Source organism: Entelurus aequoreus, linkage group LG11 (assembly GCF_033978785.1).
Source record: "Entelurus aequoreus isolate RoL-2023_Sb linkage group LG11, RoL_Eaeq_v1.1, whole genome shotgun sequence".
In the NCBI taxonomy this organism is placed as follows: Eukaryota; Metazoa; Chordata; class Actinopteri; order Syngnathiformes; family Syngnathidae; genus Entelurus; species Entelurus aequoreus.
Window position 1 is genome coordinate 68,433,702 of NC_084741.1, and position 25,276 is coordinate 68,458,977.

The 25,276-nt window shown below is 40.5% G+C and overlaps 1 protein-coding gene across 1 annotated transcript in view; it reads left to right on the plus strand.

Annotated features, from left to right (window-relative positions):
• The first annotated feature begins 309 nt into the window (after positions 1–309).
• The window catches only part of pou2f2b (POU class 2 homeobox 2b), a 102,128-nt gene continuing 77,161 nt past the window's right edge, over positions 310–25,276 (plus strand). The window contains exon 1 of the mRNA XM_062063886.1: positions 310–1,240. Within this exon, the coding sequence (XP_061919870.1) occupies positions 1,138–1,240 (103 nt within the window). The 5' untranslated portion in view covers positions 310–1,137. The remainder of the gene's footprint in view (positions 1,241–25,276) is intronic.

Below are 25,276 nucleotides of genomic sequence, written 5' to 3' on the forward strand. Positions count from 1 at the left end.
TGTGTGTGTGTGTGTGTGTGTGTGTGTGTGTGTGTGTGTGTGTGTGTGTGTAGATGGTAGGAAGGCGAAGGGGGGGGACGCAATCCAAAAATCAATACAGGATACCTTTTGCAGCGGTAGTGAAAACGAGGGAGATGAGGGTGTGGGTGTGTGTGTGTGTGTGTGTATGTAGGGAGGGAGGTATGGTGGGTTGGGGTTGGGGTTGGGGGAGGGATGGAGGGGTGATGTGTAGTAGCAGCTCCTTGCTCGCCTCAATGTTGCAGCCAGCCTGGTGTGGCAGATCGCTACAATCCTGGAGGGAGCCGGGTCGAGTGAGCTGCTGGGCTTCCCAATACATAGGCGATATAGATAGATAGATATATAAATACATTAAAAAAAAAAAATTGAATATAACGAGAAAGACACACAGGCGGATGGACGGACGTAATATAGGCAAGTGTTGCGATTAATCTTTTTTTTGTCTCTCTCTCTCTCGGTGTATTTATTTATTTATTTATTTATCGATTGATTTTAATTAGTGTGTGACACGCGGGAGGGAGGAGCGTCAGGATCAGGTGTGTGTGTGTGCGTGCGCAGTTTTGTTTGTTTGTTTTCGCCTTTTTAACTAATAAAGCTTTTTTTTCTTCCTCCCAATTAAAAAAAAAAAAGCTGCGCGTTAGCCGGCGCGCACATGAATGTGTTAGCATATAGCAGCGAAATAGTCATACCAAATAGCTCCAAACCAAATGTAACCGCGCGAAATAAGACTTTTGTAAGTAAAAGGGAAAATTGTTTTGTTATCGCTGTGCTTTATTTACGCTACTAGCCGAAGCTAACTGACTGTTTTCATGCCTTTTGGGCGCTTGAGTACAAGAAGACGCGTGAACTTTCCCACCGAGTCGCTCCTCCGTCCGTCTGTGTGCCTCCATTAAAGAAAGAACTCCATTCTATGCACATTGATGCCGGGTTCAAGTCAATAAAAGACCAAAAAAAAAAAAAAAACAAGTGCCGGGCTGCTTTCATGTGTACGCACCAAGCGAGCCGCCTCCACAAAGCCGAAGACACCCGCGAAGACTCCCCGGCGGACGCATCCCGCCGTCCCGCCGTCGCATTGTTATTATTTGCGCCCAAAGAAGAAGAAGACGAAGAAGGAAGACCATGTTCGTCCCCCTGCCGGTGCCGTTCGTGTTTCAGAGAGCTGCCCCCGCAGACCTCAGCGCCTGGCGTCTCAAGTCCCCCCTGGCTCTGCGCTCCAACTCCGGTAAGACGCTCCTTCTTTCCTCCCCTCTCTTTTTCCGGCTCTCCGAGAAAAGCGCGGTCCTTCCCCTCTCAGCCGCTGCCCGCGCCTGAGCCTCAGCCTCCGTCTCTCCCCGACTAGACTCTCCCGGCAAAGGCAGGGAATATTCATGCCAACTTATCGATCCTTCGCGGGGATCGATTCTTGGGGCCGCTGGAAGGAAGCAGAGCGAGGGGTGGGAGTTAGAACAGTCTCTCTGTTTATTTGTTTTATTTTCTAACCGGCTTGTCATTTGTTGCAGTTTGTGCGCTACGTTTCATAGGAGGGGGGGAATAACAGGCAGCGTGGTGGCGGAGAAACATCTCCATCACCCGGCATCATAGGTGTAACTGGTGTGCGTCGGCTCCATCCATGTGGCAGAGGATGGAGCTCTTAAAGGGCCAGGCCCACCTTCTTCTTTACCACCTCTCATTTCCCAATCACTTCAAGCATATTTGATTCCTGCACATCCTCAGGCTATGTCTACACTTAACCTCTTAAACCAGTGTTTTTCAACCATACAGTCTGGTGTGCCGTAATTTCCCCTATTTGGGTTAAAAATATTTTTTGCAAACCAGTAATTATAGTCTGCAAATGATGTGTTGTTGTTGAGTGTCGGTGCTGTCTAGAGCTCGGCAGAGTAACCGTGTTATACTCTTCCATATCAGTAGGTGGCAGCCGGTAGCTAATTGCTTTGTAGATGTCGGAAACAGCGGGAGGCAGTGTGCAGGTAAAAAGGTGTCTAATGCTTAAACCAAAAATAAACAAAAGGTGAGTGCCCCTAAAAAAAGGCATTGAAGCTTAGGGAAGGCTATGCAGAACAGAACTAAAACTAAACTGGCTACAGAGTAAAGAAAAACAGAATGCTGGACAACAGCAAAGACTTACTGTGCAGCAAAGACAAAGTACATCCGAACACGACATGACAATCAACAATGTCCCCACAAAGAAGGATAAAAACAACTTAAATAGTCTTGATTGCTAAAACAAAGTAGGTGCGGGGAATATCGCTCAAAGGAAGACATGAAACTGCTACAGGAAAATACCACAAAAAGAGAAAAAGCCACCATAATAGGAGCGCAAGACAAGAACTAAAACACTACACACAAGAAACAGCAAAAAAGTCCAAATAAGTCAGGGCGTGATGTGACAGTACACCTACTTTGACAGTACACCTACTTTGAGACAAGAGCTATATTGATGCATGGTTGGTTATGCTTTAAAGTCATACCCAACAATTGCAACAACAACTTTTTACTGTCAACTGAGTTTCATGTTTAATGATTTCTGCTGGTGGTGTGCCTCCGCATTTTTTTAACGCAAAAAATGTGCCTTGGCTCAAAAAAGGTTGAAAAACACTGCCTTAAACGAATAACTATTTAGCCGAAGCCCTGTTTCAGCCAGGTCCCCCTCCTCAGACAATTTTTTACACGGGTAAGTGCGCTGTGTATTTCTTGAATCTCCAGCTCTTATTGTATGGACTCATTGATCGTTTACAAACTCAGTTCGGAGAGGAAGTGACGTCAGAAAGAACGCGCCACAGCCAGCTTCGTAATAAAGCGTTTTCGTAACTCGGAGGTAAACACTGGAAATATGGAGGCGAATCATCCAGACATGCCCGTGTTTCTCCTTCCGTCTGTGCAGACGCTTGTGGAAACCACACATGAATACCTTAAGAGAAAGCGATTGCAGCTATTTCGGATGCAACACTTCTCAGACGGCAAGAGAACATCCGAATGTCCAGGTCAGCTGTGATTCTACTTACCGAAAAACTTTTGTCTATTTGTTGATGGAGAGACAACGAGAATGCGGGCTCCCGTGGATGTGATAAATAAAGCTGCGTGTGCTTTGTAATACCTGGCCGTCGAGGAAAAACTACGGAAAACGGCGAATGCTTTTGGACTGGCAAAGCAGACTGTATCAGTTATTGTCCGCCATGTATGTCGCGGACTCAACGTCTAGGTCCAGAGTATATATAGTCACCAAAAACTAATGGACAATGAAGGTGAAGGCAAACGAGTGAGGAGTGTCCTGACCAGATATCTAGATCCATAGTTTGATTGATGTAAAAAGCTCTTGTCTCAACTTAAGTGTCACGACCTGTCACATCACGCTGTGACTTATTTGGAGTTTTTTAATGTTTTCCTGTGTGTAGTGTCTTGCGCTCCTATTTTGGTTGTTTGGCTCCTGTTTGGTTGGTATTTTCCTGTAGCAGTTTCATGTCTTCCTTTGAGCGCTATTCCCCGCACCTGCTTTGTTTTAGCGATCAAGACTATTTCAGTTGTGCGGACGCTATCCTTCTTTGTGTGGAAATTGTTGATTGTCATGTCATGTGCGGACGTACTTTGTGGACGCCGCCTGCTCCTCACGCTGTAAGTCTTTGCTGTCGTCCAGCATTCTGTTTTTGTTTACTTTGTAGCCAGTTCAGTTTTAGTTTCGGTTTCCATAGCCATCCCTAAGCTTCAATGCCTTTTTTGGGGGCACTCGCCTTTTGTTTATTTTTGGTTTAAGCATTAGATACAACGTTTATAAAGCAATTAGCTACCTACTGCCACCTACTGATATGGAAGAGTCTTACAGCACCGACACTCAACAACGGCACTTTATTTGCAGATTATAATTACTGGTTTGCATAAAATATTTTTAACCCAAATAGGGGAAATTACATAATCTCCCACGACACACCAGTGTGCTGCGGCACAGTGGTTGAAAAACACTGGTGTAACTGGTGTGCGTCGGCTCAATCCATGTGGGAAAGGATGGAGCTCTTAAAGGGCCAGGCCCACCTTCTTCTTCACCACCAACTCTCATTTCCAAATCACTTCAAGCATATTTGATTCCTGCACATCCTCAGTCAGCGGGTGCACGTCCTCAGTCAGCGGGTGCACGGCGCGTGACAGTGATGAGATAGGTGCGAGAGAATGGCGTTTGGGGGAGAGGAGAGAGGGCAAGAGTGTGGGGGGATGGAGTCAAGCAGAAAGGAGGCAAAGAACCAAGGAGGAGGAGTTTTGGCGCTGAAAAATTGCAAATGTCAGAAGGAGATAAAAAAAAAAATGTGGGAAGCAGGAGAGGGTGAAAGTAAGAGCAGATGACAAGGTGAAAAACGAGGAGGGGGATGGAAAACCCAGTTTGAGCAGTAGAGGTGAGAGTAAAAAATGGCGGCTGAGCCCGTTATGTTGGCCCGACTCGGGGCCGGCATCCGAATAAGCAGGCCGGGATGTGCGAGATGACGGGATAACGGTGATTCACCGTGCTGACGCCACACCGCTGTCAGTCCGCCTGTAGTCACTAAGTTGAACACTTGCACGTACAAACCATGTAAGTAAGCGATTAGTTGAGCAACTGATCGTTAGGAATGTCGACAGCTCTTGGTTTATGACATCTTGAAGCAACTGGAAGTGTTTCGCTACTAATTCAAACACAACAAGTCACCTCCATTTGAGCAAGCATTGATCATATTTTCTAAAGGCACAATGCTGTACTCCGTAAACGTGGGTATAATTTAGAGTAGTCCGTGTTGCACTTATACAGCGACTCAACAGGCAATAGACAAAGCGCAGTATTGACCTGTACAAACGATAATGTAACATACATGCCCCACCTCTAGTTGGCAGTGTCAAACACCGGCTGTTGCCTTTTGTAATATGATGCCAGCCCGAGTCCAGGTCAGAACTTCAGAACTTGAGAAAGTAAAATTTTTGCAGCTGATTCCGAAAAACAGCACAGCTTTCAGGATCTTGGACAAGCGTTTTTTGCAGTAGTTGTTTAAAAAAGCAGAGCGCTCCTGTTATGCAGTATAAAGGCTCTTTGACAAGTGTTCTTGCAGTCAGTTAAAAAAACAGCAGAGCTCTCATGTAGGATATTTGACTAACGTTTTTGCGGTAGTTGCTTAAAAAAGCAGAGTGCTCATGTTATACAGTATAATGGCTCTTTGACAAGTGTTCTTGCAGTCAGTTAAAAAAAAACAGCAGAGCTCTCAGGATCTTGGAGTGTTTTTGCAGTACGTTCCAAAAAACAGCAAAGAGCCCCTGCTATGTAGAGGGTATTTGACAAGCGTTTTTGCAGTAGTTGCTTAAAAAAAGCTGAGCGCTCCTGTTATACAGTATGACGGCTCTTTGACAATTGTTCTTGCAGTCAGTTAAAAAAAACAGCAGAGCTCTCAGGTTCTTGGAGGAGTGTTTTTGCAGTAGGTTCCAAAAAACAGCTAAGAGCTCCTGCTATGCGGAGGGTTTTTGACAAGCGTTTTTGCGGTAGTTGCTTAAAAAAGCATAGCGCTCCTGTTATACAGTATAACGGCTCTTTGACAAGTGTTCTTGCAGTCAGTTAAAAAACAGCGGAGCTCTAATGCACGATCTTGGAGGAGTGTTTTTGCAGTAGGTTCCTAAAACAGGAGAGTGCTTCTGTTATATAAAGGGGCTTTGACAAGCGTTTTTGCAATAGGTTCTTAAAAACAGAATAACTTTCAGGATCTTGGTCAAGCGTTTTTGCAGTAGTTGCCTAAATACAGCCGAGCGCTCCTATTATATAGGGCATTTTTAATGAGAGTTTTTAGCAGTAGGTTCTAAAAACGCTCCTGTTATATAGAGGGTTTTTGACAAGAACTTTTGCATTAGTTGCTTAAAAGAAGCAGAGCGCTTCTGTTATAATGTATAAAGGCTCTTTGACAAGCGTTTTTGCAGTAAGTTAAAAAAAATAGCAGAGCTCTCAGGATTTTGGATGAGCATTTTTGAAGTAGGTTAAAGAAACAGCAGAGTTCTCAAGATCTTAGACAAGCGTTATTGCAGTAGTTCCCTAAATACAGCAGAGCGCCCCTGTTATATAGAGCATTTTTGACGAGAGGTTTTGCAGTAGGTTCTAAAAAACAGCAGAGCACTCCTGTTATATAGAGGGTCTTTGACAAGCATGTTTGATTTAGTTGCTTAAAAAAAGCTCAGGGCTCCTGTTATACAGTATAAAGGCTATTTGACAAGGGTTCTTGCAGTAAGTTTAAACAAATAGCGGAGCTCTCAGGTTCTTGAATGAGTGTTTTTACAGTAGGTTCAAAAAACAGCTGAGCTCTGCTGTTACATAGAGGATCTTTGGCGAGCTTTTTTGCAGTAGCTGCTTAAAAACAGCAGAGCGCATCCTCTCCTGTTTTATAAAGGGTATCTTTGACTAGCGCTTTTGCAGTAGATGCTTATAAAGAGCAGCACTCTCTTATCATACAGATAATCTTTTAACAAGCATTTTTGCAATAGTTTTTTAAAAACAGCAGTGCTTCTGTCATAGAAGAATTTTGACTCGCATTTTTGCAAGACAAGCGTTTTTATAGCAGGTGCTTATACTGTCAAATGTCATTTGGGGGATCTGGGACTAACATTTTTGCAGTAAATCCCTAAAAACAGCAGAGGCAGAGTGCTCTGGTCATATAGAGGTTCTTTGACGTTTTTTTTTTTAAATTAGGTCTTAATAAAAACACAGAGCACTTCTGTCCCACTGAGAAACTGCAAACTTACAGGAAAACTTTACTTTTGCCACAATTGTCAGTTAGAACTGTCCTCTTCCTCGTCCACCGCAGGGCTTTTGATTCACGCTCTCACTCATGGTTTCTTTTTGTGTCGGGGTCAGAGGTCACCCAGAGAGCGCTTGACTCAGACCCACCTGACCCTTCCCTGCCCCACTCACTCCGCCCCCTGGTGTTGTTGCCCTCTTTCATGTTCAAACAATCCTGGAGCACTCTGCCTCGGTCAGCGTCTCGGGCGCGCTACCATGAAGGAGATGGACCATCATATGACATAAAATCACGCGTGTTAGGCTGTTTTCCACTTGGACGAATCCAGGTTTTGTTGTATTTTTAATGGCATTGTGTCTGTCGTTGCCATTGTGTGTGTGTGTGTGTGTGTGTGTGTGTGTGAGTGTAGTCAAGTGGTTTGTGGAGCCATCAGCATTAACTGCTGTATGAAAGTTTAATAGGACACGCAGGAGAAACAGCAGGTTTCGCACCCCAGTGCGGGACTTGATATGATACGATGGGACACACACACACACACACACACCTTAGATCAGTTCATTTCAGCTATGCACCTTCTGTCACACGTCATTAACCGCTATCTTCCACCTCACCTTATTTTGCTGTACACTAACTCTGTAGACAGAGGATCAATTAGCCATTAAGTTCCAAATCACACATGTCATTCTCTATTTCCATGGCACATACCCATTTATACCTGATGCGCTTGTGTGCGTGTGTGTAGGGATGGCACACGTGCAAACGAGCGTGCATGCAGGCATGGTTCGGCCCTTTGCGAGGAGAGCGTGCAAGTCGCAGTGTTAACATGATTGCAAATGACAAAATGTCAACCTGGGTTTGTTAGCGACATAATGGGGAATCAATAGACGCGAGAAAGATGTCAATACTACATGCTTTATTGCATTAAGCTACCTCTCTCCGTCTTCATAGCCTTCCCTCTCTCTCTTACTCTCTCTCTGTCACAATATCATTCTCTTCCTCCTTTCCCGGCGCTCGTATAGAATTAGATTGCAGAATATGAGTTATCAGTTAACAGTATAATATCAGTTCGAAGGCAGCAGACTGATGGCGGAATGCTTCAGTGGCTAATAAGCTTTTGGTTCTGCTCTTTGCGTACATTGGGATTGTATGGATGGTCCACCCTGCACAGTTTGACACTGTGATTTGGACTGATGTAGAGGTCTGCTTAAAGTACCAGTGGAGTAGAAAACTTAATTGTGATTTGTTGTCCATTAAACCATATCCAATTGTATTTACAATCCGCAAAGCCTGTGAAAATACCGTCAAAACATCACAAAATGCCACAAATTCAGTCAGCCATTTTGAATATTCCGCTTCGAATACCTTCGGCTATTTCCGGAGATTGACGTCATTGTAGTATCACTTCTGCACTTTGACCATAGTATCAGATCAGTCATACTGGAAATACGCTACATTTAGAAAGACATGTAGGAATAGATGTGCTGTCTATCATTCACTGTATAAGTCATCGACACTTGATTTTTTATGCATTCTAAGTCGTAAATGAATAAATAAATAAATAAATAAAAAGTCAGCTAACAATGGAGTCTATGGGGGCTCTCTATTTCATCCACAAAACTCTCTAAATAACCATTCAAAACTTGCACACGATACTCTTATTTACATCTTGTGACCTGAATATTAACCAAATATTAGTAATGTTATTGTAAGCGCTAAAGCAGACAGAGTATTTTTAGCACTGAAATCCGAGCGCTAACTATAATTTATGCTGCACTGTACTCAAGGAGAGACTTTAATTTAGTTATAAAATGAAACTGAAGATGGCAATAATGCAACATAAATGGATGCAAACTGCTGTGCAATTGCAAAGAAGAAGCTTATGCAGCGCAACAGCATTTAGCCGGGGATGTCTTGTTTGCTGCAGCTCTGCTCACGCATCATTGCGTCTCAGCTCATCAAAGTTATTCTGAATGATAAATTATGCCTCTCCTCTGGATAAAAGGAGGATTTAGCCATGAATCTAGATGTTTATCTGTTATATTCAGTTTATACCCGTGGAGGAAGACAGACACACAACAGAAGATAGTGTGAGACTCAGCAGCAACTTTATTAACCCTTTGTCGCATGGATTTATATTCATTCTTCATCTGAACGAGAAGATATGGACATCCTATCAGTTGTCATCACAGTGTGAGCAGACATTGTACAGTAAGCGATCGTTTTATTATGTTTGTAGTTTGTATTTTTTGGTTTAGCACTTAGCAATACTGTTCCATGATGCTTAGTGTTTCACTAAAGATGGATCTGTTTAGCAGAGTTTCTAAAACTTGTAGTGCATCCTCCTTATATTCAGGATTAAAAATATATGGTTCTGAACCATCATTTTTCCCAAAGTAATTGTTGTTGGCGCTCACAAAGTCTGCATGATTTGCATTGTTTTTGGTGATGAAGGAATCTAAGATTCCTACCTCTACGTCACGGATCACGTGACTGGTGAGCTCATTAGCTCTCAAAATGGCTCGGGAATCTCTGTGAGATTGATACTATTTTGATCATATTGATTTACTCGCAAACTTTGGAAGTCTTTCAGTGTCATGCATCAGATTTATATGATAATAGCTTCAAAATAGAGGCAACTTGTTGTTCCACTCTACTGGTACTTTAGATATTGCCTTGTTGGGGCAAGCTTGGGGTAGCAGTACTTGTATTTGATAATATGTACAAAGAAACAACCCGTCTACATTCACTAAGGCTGTACGATTAATCGACATCGAACTGACATTGGGGCTTCAATTTGTGCCGAAATATAAGGCCATCAACACGGACCAACGACCCGAGAAAAGATGTTCAATATTTGTTTAAGGTAATTTTTTGCTTAGAGAAATTAGTAATTTTTATAATTTTTTGTTTTTTTATTAATTTAGAAAAAATACAAGTTATTTACCTTTCAATTACAGCACATTGGTAAACAATTCTACAGTAATTTAAACGGTTACTTGCATTATTAATATATATTATGATTACATTACCTTAATAATGATTAAGGTCAGTTTAAGAGCATGGTGTAGACAAAAGCTTTGAGTCTGTTTGCAAGTATCAGTGTTTCCCATAAACTGCCAAGATACCTGTGGCGGTGGGGGCGTGGCTATGGGCGTGGTCATCATGACATCATCGAGTAATTTGCATAATTGACTACAATGATATGATTTTCTCTAAAAAGGCTAAAAAAATGTATACTTACTAATTAATAACAGTTTTGTTTTAAACGTCCATCCATCCATCCATCCATCCATCCATCCATTTTACAATATAATTACAACACTTTATGTACATATTTATATACAGATTTGAACAATAAGTTATTCACTGAAATATATTTATTAATTGTGGTTCTTACAAAAAATATATCTTATAAAAATATAAAAGCTAAAATGTCTCTTAAAGCTCTGCCCCTTTAATTAGTGCATACTAAATAATTTAACTTTGGCCTACTACTACAACCATATTATTTACCAGCAACATAAAGTGAAACAGAGGCAGAGGTGTCCTGCCACAGTCAGTAACAAATAAACAGAAAACAGTAGTGGTCAAATACAAATAAGGCAACAAGAGAAGTATCCTACACTTCTCTTTTGTAAAGTAAATCTGAACAGCCTATATTGGCATCTACATCAACTATATGATTTGCCTGAGAAGCTGGACAGGACAAAAAAAAAAAACATTTTAATTTTTATTTTTTATTTTTATTTGTGGAGGACGTAATTCTTTCGTGGCGGGCCGCCACAAATAAATGAATGTGTGGGAAACACTGATTACACACAGCGCTCAAAAATCTGTCAAAATGTTTTAGTACGACTTTGGTAAGCTACGAAGCCCCACCACTTGATGGAACACAAAACATTACGGCAAACTTAGTTAGGCGCACTGTGCTTCAACATACGGGTATTATTATGGTGTGTACAATGGACCCCAAAATGGCAGAATTTATATTATCTGGTGTTTTGTTTCGCAATACTATGCAAAACCAAATTTTCTATGTGTATTTGGGATCTGCATAAGTCCCGAAAATTTGCGTTTGTCCGCGACACAGTTATTAAGCTCCTTCTTTTTCTCTATCCTCTTGTTGTGGGGCATTCATCCTCCGCTGTTGCCATTTCTAATAAAAAGTAGCGTACAGTTCTCACTTATGTCAGTCAGTCGCCTTGCTATGGAAGCGCTAAAAACTACCGGTACAACAAATAAGATGGGGAGAAGACACTGTCGAAGTGGAGGCATGTAAGTAAGAGCGCCGATCCTGAAGAGACGGTCAGAAAGCGGCTTGAAGATGGTCTGTAAAAAATAACCTATGCAACATTTTGACCAAAGAACCACCATTATATGTTATAAACAAACTTTAATGATTCACAAGGTACATTTTTACACACAGTAGCTCAGTTACAAAGGATGGAAAGGGTAAGGATGGAAAGGATCGTGCACAAAAAGAGGGTGAAAACAAAAGGTATAAAGTAGACTAGTTATGTAGACTAGTTATGTAGACCAGTGGTTCTCAACCTTTTTTCAGTGATGTACCACCTGTGAATTTTTTTTAAATTCAAGTACCCCCTAATCAGAGCAAAGCATTTTTGGTTGAAAAAAAGAGATAAAGAAGTAAAATACAGCACTATGTCATCAGTTTCTGATTTATTAAATTGTATAACAGTGCAAAATATTGCTCGTTTGTAGTGGTCTTTATTGAACTATTCGGAAAAAAAGATAGGTTTTTATTTATATTTATAAAGGATTTTTGAATTGTTGCTATTTTTAGAATATTTATAAAAAATCTCACGTACCCCTTGGCATACCTTCAAGTACCCCCAGGGGTACGCGTACCCCCATTTGAGAACCACTGATCTAGTCTACAAGAAAGTGCTTTAAATGTTGCAAAAAAAATCATATAATGACCCCTTTAACGCGCCTTAAAATCCCGGTGCGCTTAGCAGTCTGTTGCTGAAAGAGCTATTCAGGGCGTACATGGGGTTAGAGGGCTAGGCCATTTTGCCCTCGATTCCTTAGCAATGCTTTGCAATGCATTCAGCACATGTATTGTTGCATATTTATGTGTTCAAGCTTTCTCTGGCTTCCTCTCTGCTCCTAATCTCACATCAGGCTTGCATGCAGCAGGGTTTTATATTCCTCCAAATATCAGTATCCCAATCAATACCACAGGGTTTTTTAAAATTCCCTTTAATCCTAACGGCGCTTACTTTTTCCTATGGACACGCACAGGTGCGCTACGGCTTTAATGTACGTTTGGAGGGGAATGTGCGCACTGTGACGTGCGCGTGTGGACTGAGACTAATGTAGTATTAATGCTGATGAGGTCCCAGAGCTTATTAGCAGTAGCGAGCGCTATTGAGTTTCTCCAAGGGAACAGGACACACTTCAACCGCTAGCATATTGATGGCTATTACCAAACAAATGACCTTTATGCAAAAACACTTACTGCACACATAGAAAGGCATACTGTAGTGTTTCCCTCTGTGGTTGGATTTGAACGCACACCCGCAATAATGTTGGTTAAGCCACGTCCAGTGAAATGCAGCCCAGCATTAGTCCTAATCAGAGGCTGTGTGAGCAGGCCACTTAATCAGACCTATCACCTGGAGAGCCGTAAATGGACTCTGTGTGGTGTGTGTGTATGGGTGTGGGTGTGTGCAGGCAGTTAATCAACACATCAGCAGGAATCAACACATTCAAAGCACCTGACTCCATTCTGGGCTATTGATTTATGCCTTTTTTCTTTCTGTCGTCGTCTCTCGCCTTCGCTCACATCCAGTTGACGTATGGTGTGGAGGGAGAACTGGAGCATACTTGACCTCTACATGGGGGACATCCTGTTGTACTGTGTGTGTGTGTGTGTGTGTGTGTGTGTGTGTGTGTGTGTGTGTGTGTGTGTGTGTGTGTGTGTGTGTGTGTGTGCATATGTGTTTGTGTGGACGCTTGGTCAGCGGTGGCCTGGCTTGATCGCGGCCTGGAGTGGGCTTCGCCACACGCTACCAATCACAGGTTGGTGTTGGGGGCGGGGGGAAACAGGTTGTGAGCCCCTGCTGGTTATTGAACACTTGCGTAGTTGATTTTGGTGCTTATTACCGTCACCGCAGGAGTTTTGTGTTTGTTTGTTAGCATGGTTATGGAAAAACAAACAATGCTTTCTTGGCAGGACAGGCATAAGCCAGTGAAGAATGTACCCTTTGACCTAACTTGCTGAAAAATGACACACATAATTTGTTTGAAAGCAGAAGAAACATGAACATTTAGTTTTTGGAGATTTTGACTGTCAATCTCAAAGCAGACCTACAAATTATTGCTGATAAACGAGGTTTTTGCCATTATTTATGTGAGACTAAATTAACCACTGTTGTAATGATAATGCATAATAATAATGCAAGCATACCCTTTCAAATGCAATTAACTTGTATTATTTGTATGTTTTAACATTGTAATTGAAATGTAAACATTTAAATATAAAGTTAAATAAAACAAACAAATCATAAAAATAAAAATAAACTGTCTATAAGCAAAATTTTGCACTGGAATAAAAATCACAACCAAAAGCAATACAAAAGGTATTGCTCTCTGTTAAGGAGGGGGAGGGAAGACCCTCATATATACACAACTAAGACAATAAATCAAATGGCTAAATAAAGTTATTGTTACCAAAATTATCACGCCTATCACTATTGTTGTGGTATCGTTTAAAATCTTTTGACCAAGTTGTATTTGTTTTTAAAACAAACCAAAAAATAGCCACACAATATACTGTTTTGGCAAGAGGAAACATCAAATATTGTTCTAGCCTCATAAGACCCATATTATTTTTATTTGTGTGTTTAAATATGTTTGTCATCTTCCGTTTTAATTTGTAAACATTTTACAATGTTTTTTTCAGAAATGTAAATTGGGTGATCAGTTTTTTATTTGACGTCACGCGAGTTCACTTCCTGTTGAAACGACCTCCGTCTGTTTTAATACGACATTATGGAGTTTATATCGATCACTTTGGGCAAAGAAAGCACAACTTTTATAATCATTATGAATACTGCATCTTAGTTGTTAAGGCAGTAATGTGTGTTTTTTACAAAAGCTTAGATTAGGGAATTACGTTTCGTGAAGAGGAAAGACGTTAAATGATAATGATAAATGGGTTATACTTGTATAGCGCTTTTCTACCTTCAAGGTACTCAAAGCGCTTTGACAGTATTTCCACATTCACCCATTCACACACACATTCACACACTGATGGCGGGAGCTGCCATGCAAGGCGCTAACCAGCACCCATCAGGAGCAAGGGTGAAGTGTCTTGCCCAAGGACACAACGGACGTGACTAGGATGGTAGAAGGTGGGGATTGAACCCCAGTAACCAGCAACCCTCCGATTGCTGGCACGGCCACTCTACCAACTTCGCCACGCCGCCGTTAAGGTCTCTTGTTTACATGTTAGTATTTAAGCTGGCTAGCAAGCTAACGCTAATTGGTGTCCATAATTTTATCAACATGTGGATATCAACCAAGGTTATTCGATTATTTTAACTTAATACGCTAATACCAACCGTTGTGAGTTTTACAGCGGTTATCATGATTACCGTTTATTTGTAGTACAGACGCCCGCTGAAACCGATGCAAAAGAGTGAAGGCTCTTGTAACCCGTAATAACGCATACACATGGCAATTATCGAGGCTGGCAAACTTATCCACTTCATTTTCATTTGTCGTCTGGTTATTTAACTGATCGAATATCGGCCCAGGGCTATCTCAATGGTTATTTTAGTGACAGTCAAATTCTTGGAAGATAGCGGCATGGCTCGGTTGGTGGGCCAGCAACTTGAAGAAAAACAGAAAAACAACTATCTAGTAATAACAGTGCTTAAGTAACTAGCATGTAGTCAAAAGCGTAATGGAAAAAAATCAACATATTCTTGTCTCAAGGTGCCACACATTTGAAAAATGCTTAGTACAGACACTCAGAGCTTTTGTCTACATCATGCTCTTGAACTGAAGAAATAAACGATAAAAACTATACAGTGTTTATATTATTATAATATATATTATTAATGTAAGTAACCATTTAAAAATATATAAACTTTTATTTGTCATTACTGTACAATTGTTTGCCATTGTACTGTAATTGGAAGGTAAATAACTTTGTCATCCTAAATAAATAAAGAAACAAAATGTAACCTAAATAGATATTGAACATCTTATAGTGCATTTTTTCCCAGTTGGAAAAATGAGGTCAGACGTTTTAGTTTAGTTTGTTGCTATTCTCTGATCACTGCATTTTTGCTTGTTTGTCCGTGTTGATGGGCTCATATTGCCCGTCCAAACTGAAGCTGAAATATTCCCATAACAGGATTTTAGGCTTTGTAATAAATTGTTCTCCTACATTGTGTTACGTTGCCCACTTCTCACTGGCGAGTCCCCAGGCTCTCTGTACTGTGTGTTCGTCTCCGCCCAGACAAAGATTGTGAATAACTGAAAAGAGGGTCACTCTTTTCAGTCATTTCTACTGGTAAATAAACACGCTCAAGTGCTGAGAGCGATGCACAAAATAAGATGTATTTGTTCCTGTTTGGAGCAAGTGACAAATCAACAATTTCGATTGGCGAACATGGCTGTCACTCAAATGCCTGTGACGGCGTAGGAAAGAACAAAACCTCAGCCTCTCGCAGTTATTTACTGCATTAATTAAAACCTCAATGTCAATTAAATTTAAATTAATCGTGCGGCCCTAACAACTAGCATGAAAATGATCAGCGATTCTCTTTTGGAAGAACAATTCAATCCAACTTGGAAGTCAACCAGAATCCCAGAACAGATTGTGTTGGATTTGATGCTTCTACGGTTTCTCTTGGTCTTCCTACAACAAAAGCATTCTGTTTGTTTATCGCCCTTGACGGCGGTCTTTGCTCTATTGAGTACTCTTCTCTTCTCACTTGGAAGAAAATGACATTTTCAAAATGTGTGATTCTTGTTGGAGTTTCATAAGAAAATTCAAGTGTTTGGCATAGGTTGTCCTTGGAGGAGTTTATTGCAACATTATTGACATTCCCCAGTCATTGGTTTCTTCATATTGAAAGCCGAAGGTCCAAATCGACTGCACGCTCATAAACACGCCACAATCAGTTTTACCGTCGTCATGTCTTTTTTTTTTTTTGGTTGTTGATTGCTGCAGGCTGTCACCTCTGGCACCCTGCTCATGTGCAAGTACATTTAGATAATAAAAAAGCCCAATAAAACCCAGAGGTTTGATTGGGTGTCTCCCCTTAGCGCCCGCACAGCGGACGTCTAAATCAAGGGTCCTTCTCCCCCATTTCATTTAGCTGATAAGATTTATGGTAATGAAGGGCTCCTATTAACCTCTGGGTTTCCACTGCTGTCCTTCACGGCCAGAGTGGATGGGAGTCAACGACGGTGGCGGAGGTAGCCAACACTTCCTTTCGCAAAAGCAGCTCAGCTCTATTTGAAAGACTTGAATACATGTTTAATCTCCCTTCTCTCTGCATTCTCCCTTTTCTTTATCCCCTCTATCCTTCCTGCTCTCCATCCTCCTTTTTCGGCAGGAGGGCTCTGTTGCAAAATTAATCTGGTGTACTCGACCACCTTCTCGCCCGCTAATTCTCTTGTGCAATCTCTCTTACGCCCGGGCGTCCTTTTGTCGGCTCGTATAGGGGCCGCTGTTGTTGTCCTTGCTTAAAAAAGCATGCGGCGGGATATTTCAAGCGACTTAGTTGGCGAGGACTCGCTCGTATGAACTTGATGATGGTTTGACCGGATTTTGCAGGCTGCTTACACGGGCCAACTTAGCACAGAAAACTGTTGCACGTACGACCACGGTGTTGTGGAACTGGCTCTAAAACTTGTGGTTTTGTACTCTGGCCAGGACCAAAGATAGATATACAGTACAGGCCAAAGGTTTGGACACACCTTCTCATTCAATGCGTTTTCTTTGTTTTCATGACTATTTACACTACCGTTCAAAAGTTTGGGGTCACCCAAACAATTTTGTGGAATAGCCTTCATTTCTAAGAACAAGAATAGACTGTCGAGTTTCAGATGAAAGTTCTCTTTTTCTGGCCATTTTGAGCGTTTAATTGACTCCACAAATGTGATGCTCCAGAAACTCAATCTGCTCAAAGGAAGGTCAGTTTTGTAGCTTCTGTAACGAGCTAAACTGTTTTCAGATGTGTGAACATGATTGCACAAGGGTTTTCTAATCATCAATTAGCCTTCTGAGCCAATGAGCAAACACATTGTACCATTAGAACACTGGAGTGATAGTTGCTGGAAATGGGCCTCTATACACCTATGTAGATATTGCACCAAAAACCAGACATTTGCAGCTAGAATAGTCATTTACCACATTAGCAATGTATGGAGTGCATTTCTTTAAAGTTAAGACTAGTTTAAAGTTATCTTCATTGAAAAGTACAGTGCTTTTCCTTCAAAAATAAGGACATTTAAATGTGACCCCAAACTTTTGAACTGTAGTGTACGTTGTAGATTGTCACTGAAGGCATCAAAACTATGAATGAACACATGTGGAGTTATGTACTTAACAAAAAAAGGTGAAATAACTGAAAACATGTTTTATATTGTAGTTTCTTCAAAATAGCCACCACTTTGCTCTGATTACTGCTTTGCACACTCTTGGCATTCTCTCGATGAGCTTCAAGAGGTAGTCACCTGAAATGGTTTTCACTTCACAGGTGTACCTGAAGCTCATCGAGAGAATGCCAAGAGTGTGCAAAGCAGTAATCAGAGCAAAGGGTGGCTATTTTGAAGAATCTAGAATATAAAACATGTTTTCAGTTAATTCACTCTTTTTTTGTTAAGTACATAACTCCACATGTGTTCATTCATAGTTTTGATGCCTTCAGTGACAATCTACAATGTAAAAAGTCATGGAAATAAAGAAAATGCATTGAATGAGAAAGTGTGTCCAAACTTTTGGCCTGTACTGTAATTACATCTGCTAAATTAACTTTATTAAAGTGGTGTATGTCTTCTTCATTTTTAAATTTGTATGTTGTCCTGAACTGAAATTTTTTTGTAGGGAGGCCACAATTGACATCCTCATTCGTCGTGAGGGTTTCTCAAGATTCTATGCTGAAAAAACTCTTGGAACTCTGATTGAAATGGAATAACGATTTAGCACTTCTCTTATTAAATTACCGGAAATGGTTTTCACTTCACAGGTGTGCCTTATCAGGGTTGATTAGTGGAATTTCTTGCTTTTTCAGTTTTGTTGTGAATGAGAAGGTGTCTCCAAACCTTTGGCCTGTACTGTAGATACGAAGATGCTTGTTGAGCATATTTTGGCTTTTTAGCATGAGTGTATCATTAGCCTTGCCCGAACTCAATTAAGATTTCTAGGACAAAGCTGGGGAAAAAATGTACACACAAAATAGCAAAATGTATTTATCCAGTGGTAATATTTGTGTTTGGGAAATTGGACATTTGCCATGTAATACTTTACATCAAAAACTACTCAGGTGGTATGATGAAAACGTGATGCAAAATGGACACGCACACTCTGAGCGACTGAGCTAATTTAGGAGTATCGTATTTACGGACTACAAGCCGCTATTTGTTTCCCAAACTTTGAACCCTGCGGCTTGTACAAGGGTGCGGCTGATCTACGGATTTTTTTTCGCTGGCGGCTAAATTATGGAATAAGCAAAAAAAAATCTTACAATGTACTAAAATGATTCACTTTAAGAAAACGGTTCAAACTCAAAGGGCTTGATTTACTAATATCCAAATACCAATACCAAATAAAATAACGTGTACTAGGGTTGTATGGTATACCGGTACTAATGAATTAAAAACGATACTATAGTGCAGGGGTCACCAACGCGGTGCCCGCGGGCACCAGGTCGCCCATAAGGACCAGATGAGTAGCCCGCTGGCCTTTTCTAAAAAATAGCTCAAATAGCAGCACTTACCAGTGAGCTGCCTCTATTTTTTAAATTTTATTTATTTACTAGCAAGCTGGTCTCGCATTGCTCGACATTTTTAATTCTAAGAGAGACAAAATGATAAATAAATGATAAATGGGTTGTACTTGTATAGCGCTTTTCTACCTTCAAGGTACTCAAAGCGCTTTGACAGTATTTCCACATTCACCCATTCACACACACATTCACACACTGATGGCGGGAGCTGCCATGCAAGGCGCTACCAGCAGCCATCAGAGGCAAAGGGTGAAGTGTCTTGCCCAAGGACACAACGGACGTGACTAGGAAGGTAGAAGGTGGGAATTGAACCCCAGTAACCAGCAACACTCCGATTGCTGGCACAGCCACTCTACCAACTTCGCCAATCCAAGAAAATATTTTAAAGACTTGGTCTTCACTTGTTTAAATAAATTCATTAATTTGTTTTACTTTGCTTCTTATAACTTTCAGAAAGACAATTTTAGAGAAAAATACAACCTTAAAAATGATTTTAGGATTTTTAAACACATATACCTTTTTACCTTTTAAATTCCTTTCTCTTCTTTCCTGACAATTTAAATCAATGTTCAAGTAAATTTATTTTTTTTATTGTAAAGAATAAAAAATACATTTTCATTTAATTCTTCATTTTAGCTTCTGTTTTTTCGACAAAGAATATTTGTGAAATATTTCTTCAAACTTATTATGATTAAAATAAAATAAAAATATTCTGGCAAATCTAGAAAATCTGTAGAATCAAATTTTAATCTTATTTCAAAGTCTTTTGAATTTCTTTTAAAATTTTTGTTCTGGAAAATCTAGAAGAAATAATGATTTGTCTTTGTTAGAAATGTAGCTTGGTCCAATTTGTTATATATTCTAACAAAGTGCAGATTGGATTTTAACCTATTTAAAACATGTCATCAAAATTCTAAAATTAATCTTAATCAGGAAAAATGACTAAAGATGTTCCATAAATTATTTTTTTAATTTTGTCAAAAAGATTCGAATTAGCTAGTTTTTCTCTTCTTTTTTTCGGTTGAATTTTGAATTTTAAAGAGTCGAAATTGAAGATAAACTATGTTTCAAAATTTAATTGTCATTTTTTTTTCGTGTTTTCTCCTCTTTTAAACCGTTCAATTAAGTGTAAATATCATTCATTATTAATAATAACAGAGTTAAAGGTAAATTGAGAAAATTGGCTATTTCTGGCAATTTCGCGAAATGATCAAGTATGACACATAGAATGGATCTGCTATCCCCGTTTAAATAAAACAATTTCATTTCAGTAGGCCTTTAATTCTGTGCGTGATGACGATCGCATCACAAGCGCATTTGTGTGAAATGACTCAAATGCACGAAAATGCACATATTTTCATGTAGGAGATATATTATTGTAATATTTTTCATAAATAATATATAAATACAAAATAATAATAAATAAAATCATAACACGAACAACATTAAAAAAAAAACTCTAGCAGACGCCAAAAAGCATCAATTGAGTTCATTTTAATCAGCCCCTTAAGTCATCCAGCAGCTATAAAAAGGAAAAATGCTGAATAGGCAATATTTCAAAAATGTTTTAATTTATGACTGTCCAAAATGTTGTCACGCACATGTACAACAGAGGATTGTCTTCCTCTGCAGCCCAAGGACTGATCCTACAGCTGTGTGTGGAGCTGTCAGTTTGCACGCCCTACGGACACGTGCTAAATAAAACACTAAATAGTGCTCGTAAAATGGTGATGAGTGTTGATAAATCACATTCCGCGTGTTAAATAATTTTATTTGCATTTTCTCCTCCCAGTATTGTGGCCGTTTTGACAATCAGCATATATTCTGCATATTAATGAAGACAGACTCAAAATGGATTGCACGCCTTATTTTGCTCACTTAACAGACAGAATCCACTTTGCACACGTTTAGTAGATCAGCTTTGCTTGTGCTATCAAGTTTGCACATGTTTTAGTACATGCAAACCTTTAGTAAACTGGGCACAAAGTCCTGATAAACATCTTGAACCATATTAAAAAAAGATGACATTTTCTTAATCTTATAAAGGATGAATGAAGACACCAATGACTTTTCTGTTTTGTTTGATCAGCCGTTTTAATGTCGTGTTACAGGAACCGATTGGAAACAATTAAGGTATGGAAATAAACATTTACAACATCTTTCTATGTAAATATCTTATGTCACAACTTAGCAGTATATACAGTATCTGTCGCTTATAGTCCGGTGCGGCTAATATATGAACATTAGTGGGTGCGGCTTATATACTGGTGCGGCTTATAGTCCGGTAAATACTGTAAATGTACTTCTTAGATACATTACAGTGCAAATGACTACAGTGGTACCACAACTTAAAAGTGTCTTGGATAAGAACTGTCTCTCGGCTAACTGATTACAAGCAAAAATTTGAGTTACAAGCATCCCTGCGATTAGTCGCCGTTGCTAATGTCACAGTAATTCCGCTCGAAACATCTGGTCTTACTCGCTAGCATTAATGCATAGCTAAAATGTACATACTTTTTTTTTTAAAGCACAGGAAGGAAGGAAGTGAGTGTGAAGGTGAGGTGCTGGGAAGAAAACGTGGATGATATTCATTGAATTAAGGAAATAATTCATCCAAAAACATGTATCTGTGTAGCTGAGGGGAGACAACTAATATCTAAATGGTTGACATTTATCCATGAAAATATGGATGAGCTGCTGATGTTTTGATTGACTGAGAGGCAGCTGGAAGGAGAGACCATAAAATTCCTCTCTCCGAGGTAAATTGTATACATTATTATTACATTACTTCATAAAACTACTGTAGTTGTAGTTATTCACACAATATATATATATATTTTTTGAAAGAATGTGACGGCTATAATCGTGCTGTTTTGGAATTAAATAGATTTTATTCCAATAAGAGATGTTGATTTGAGGTACAAGTAGGGGTGTAACGGTACGTGTATTTGTATTGAACCGTTTCGGTTCGGGGGTTTCGGTTCGGTTCAGAGGTGTACCGAACGAGTTTCCACACGGACATATTAAGTAGCGTACCGCACGTTGTGTAAACAATGCACACCGAGGCACAACACACGGCATGCTAGCAGCGACCGGGCTATGACAACATGTAAAAGCCAGAGTTGGAAGACCCTCCTGCCTTGTTAAGATCTCCCGTTTGGGAACACTTTGGATGCGTGATACAAGAATGGAGGATCGAGGTTTGCCAACATTGTTCAGCAGCTGCTTCTGACAACACGTCAAACATGCTAACCCATTTGAAGCGTCATCGCCGCATTCAAGCAGCCTCTCCTCGGCGAGTCAGGCAGGGCTAAAGCAACAACAAATGTTTTTATAGCAGCAGATTTAAGACCATATTGCATTAGAAACTAGATTTTGACCCACTTCTATGGTGGAAGAACAATAAGCCCATATATCCTCTTACTGCCAAGTTAGCCAGGCTGGGGGGGGGGGGAGAAAAGTTAATCTGAGGCTGAGTTGACTTGAAACTGTTTAATGTTGCACTTTTTATATGTAGAAGAAAAGTTTTGTCATTTTATTTAATCTGAGCAACAACTTGAGGAAGTTTAATGTTGATTAACGTGGACCCCGACTTAAACAAGTTGAAAAACTTATTCGGGTGTTACCATTTAGTGGTCAATTGTACGGAATATGTACTGTACTGTGCAATCTACTAATAAAAGTCGCAATCAATCAATCAAAAAAAGCACTTTATTTGTAGAAAGGTTTTGTTAAGAAACCATTCTGAGCCTTATCTTATTTAGTTTTTATTTTATATATGTTGACCACATTAACCCTGGCAATGGAACCTGTGTGTATATGTATGTTATGTCATTGTTTACAAATTTGGTAAATAAATAACCCAAAAATGTATATTTTGTTGTTTTCTTACTGTACCGAAAATGAACCGAACCATGACCTTTTAACCTGAGGTACGTACCGAACCAAAATTTTTGTGTACCGTTACACCCCTAGGTACAAGTGTTTTGAGTTAAGAGCTCCGTCACAGAACCAATTAAGCTTGTAAGTTGAGGTGCTAAAGAATAGCGAGTGTCTCTCTATAGGGGCAGACATGTAAGGCTGGTGGCAGTGTTGGTGGGCGTACCCCCGCCCTGCTTCTGTCCGAGGGCTGCACCCCTCTGTCCCTTTGTCTGCTTGTAAAGTGGACACGAGAGGAGGCGCAGAGCCGGGGGGCTGCTGAAGGAATGACTAAGTGACCTCTCTTTTGACGCACCCATGTTCTGTCCTTTTGGGCTTGTGCGCGCCTTTCCTCCCCCTCTTTCATCTTGTTTTGTTCCCCCCTTTTTTCCAGCCTGGTTAAGTCTCCGTAGCCGTTGGCCTCACCCTTCCTTCCGTCGTCCTTCCCTGCCTCCTCCTCGCATCCTTGACAGTAGCGGCCCGGTTGCCAAAGTGTCTGCAAGACGAATTAAGGCCCATAAAAGCCTAGTTTGCGGTGGCACCAGTCAGAGGTAGTGTACAAAAGTGACTTTAAATGAGCCTGTGATTACCCTGGAACACGGAGAGACGCTAAAGTGGCCAAGAGAGTGTGAGACAAGGCCGCCGCTCCAGTCTCTTAAAAGAAAATTGAGCAGAAACTAATATTTGTTTGTCTTGCCTTAAGAGCTAAAAAGCCTACCTGAGTGCGGCAGGCGGCGGAGTGGACGCAACCCAAGTTTCAAGCCAAATTTTTCTGCCCTCCTCTCTTTTTTTTTTTGTTGCCCCTCCCTACTATGTCACTCTTTTTCCTAATTGGCCACATGCTGCCTTGAGTGACAAGTGTAATCATCAGTCAAATTACGATGGGGGAGGCCAGCGAGAAGGGAAGTGCTTTGATCACAGATAAAGATGGAGGGGCGGGGGGTGAACATGGAAACCTGCTGTCCACACACCTGCTGCTTCATAGGCGAGTGTATTCTAATGGAAATAGCACTGAACTTGGCCTTCAGTCACGTCACAGCACAAAACGCCGCACAACAATAACGCCGCAGCCCCGCGTTATATTTGGCTACATTTTGGGTTCTAGCTCTATAACAGGCTGGCCAACTAACGAAGTTTACAGTAATTAGGAGTGCTGATGAAGCGCTTTGATTCCCCGGCTGTGGCGGCCCGCTCATTAGCGGCGGAGCTAGCTGCAGCCCCAGTCACATCCTATTAGGCGGCTCAGTGTACACTCTGAATCAGGAGCGGGAGATTAAGTGCAGATGAAAAACGGTCTACACACACACACGCACACACACACACACACACACACACACACACACACACACACACACACACACACACACACACACACACACACACACACACACACACACACACACACACACACACACACACACACACACACACACACAAGCACAAAGTCCACATAATGAAGTTTGGAGAACAACATTTGCCCATAACTCTGGACTGCAAAATATACTAATTAGAGTGTGTCGCATTGAGCAGCATGCAAGTTTATCCTAAGAAAAGTAGTTAGCTGTTTAACATAATATTGTATAGTTTTGGTTAGAGATGTCCGATAATGGCTTTTTTGCCGATATCCGATATTCCAATATTGTCCAACTCTTAATTACCGATTCCGATATCAACCGATACCGATATATACAGTTGTGGAATTAACACATTATTATGCCTAATTTTGTTGTGATGCCCCGCTGGATGCATTAAACAATGTAACAAGGTTTTCCAAAATAAATCAACTCAAGTTGTGGAAAAAAATGCCAACATGGCACTGCCATATTTATTATTGAAGTCACAAAGTGCATTATTTTTTTTAACATGCCTCAAAACAGCAGCTTGGAATTTGGGACATGCTCTCCCTGAGAGAGCATGAGGAGGTTGAGGTGGGGGTGGGGGGGGTATATTTTAGCGTCCTGAAAGAGTTAGTGCTGCAAGGTGTTCTGGGTATTTGTTCTGTTGTGTTTATGTTGTGTTACGGTGCGGATGTTCTCCCGAAATGTGTTTGTCATTCTTGTTTGGTGTGGGTTCACTGTGTGGCGCATATTTGTAACAGTGTTAAAGTTGTTTATATGTCCACCCTCAGTGTGACCTGTATGGCTGTTGACCAAGTATGCCTTGCATTCACTTGTGTGTGTGAAAAGCCGTAGATATTATGTGACTGGGCCGGCACGCAAAGGCAGTGCCTTTAAGGTTTATTGGCGCTCTGTACTTCTCCCTACGTCCGCGTAAACAGTGGCGTTTTATAAAGTCATGAATTTTACTTTTTGAAACTGCTACCGATAATTTTGAAACCAATAGCGATAATTTCCGATATTACATTTTTAAGCATTTATGGGCTGATAATATCGGCAGTCCGATATTATTGGACATCCCTAGTTTTGGTTAATGGGTTACACAAAACCCAAAACCAGTGAAGTTGGCACGTTGTGTAAATGTAAATGGTAAATAAAAACAGAATACAATGATTTGCCAATCCTTTTCAACCTATATTCAATTGAATACACTGCAAAGACAAGATACTTAACGTTCAAACTGGAAAACTTCAGTCATACGGGATCTGCGTTATTGTTGTTA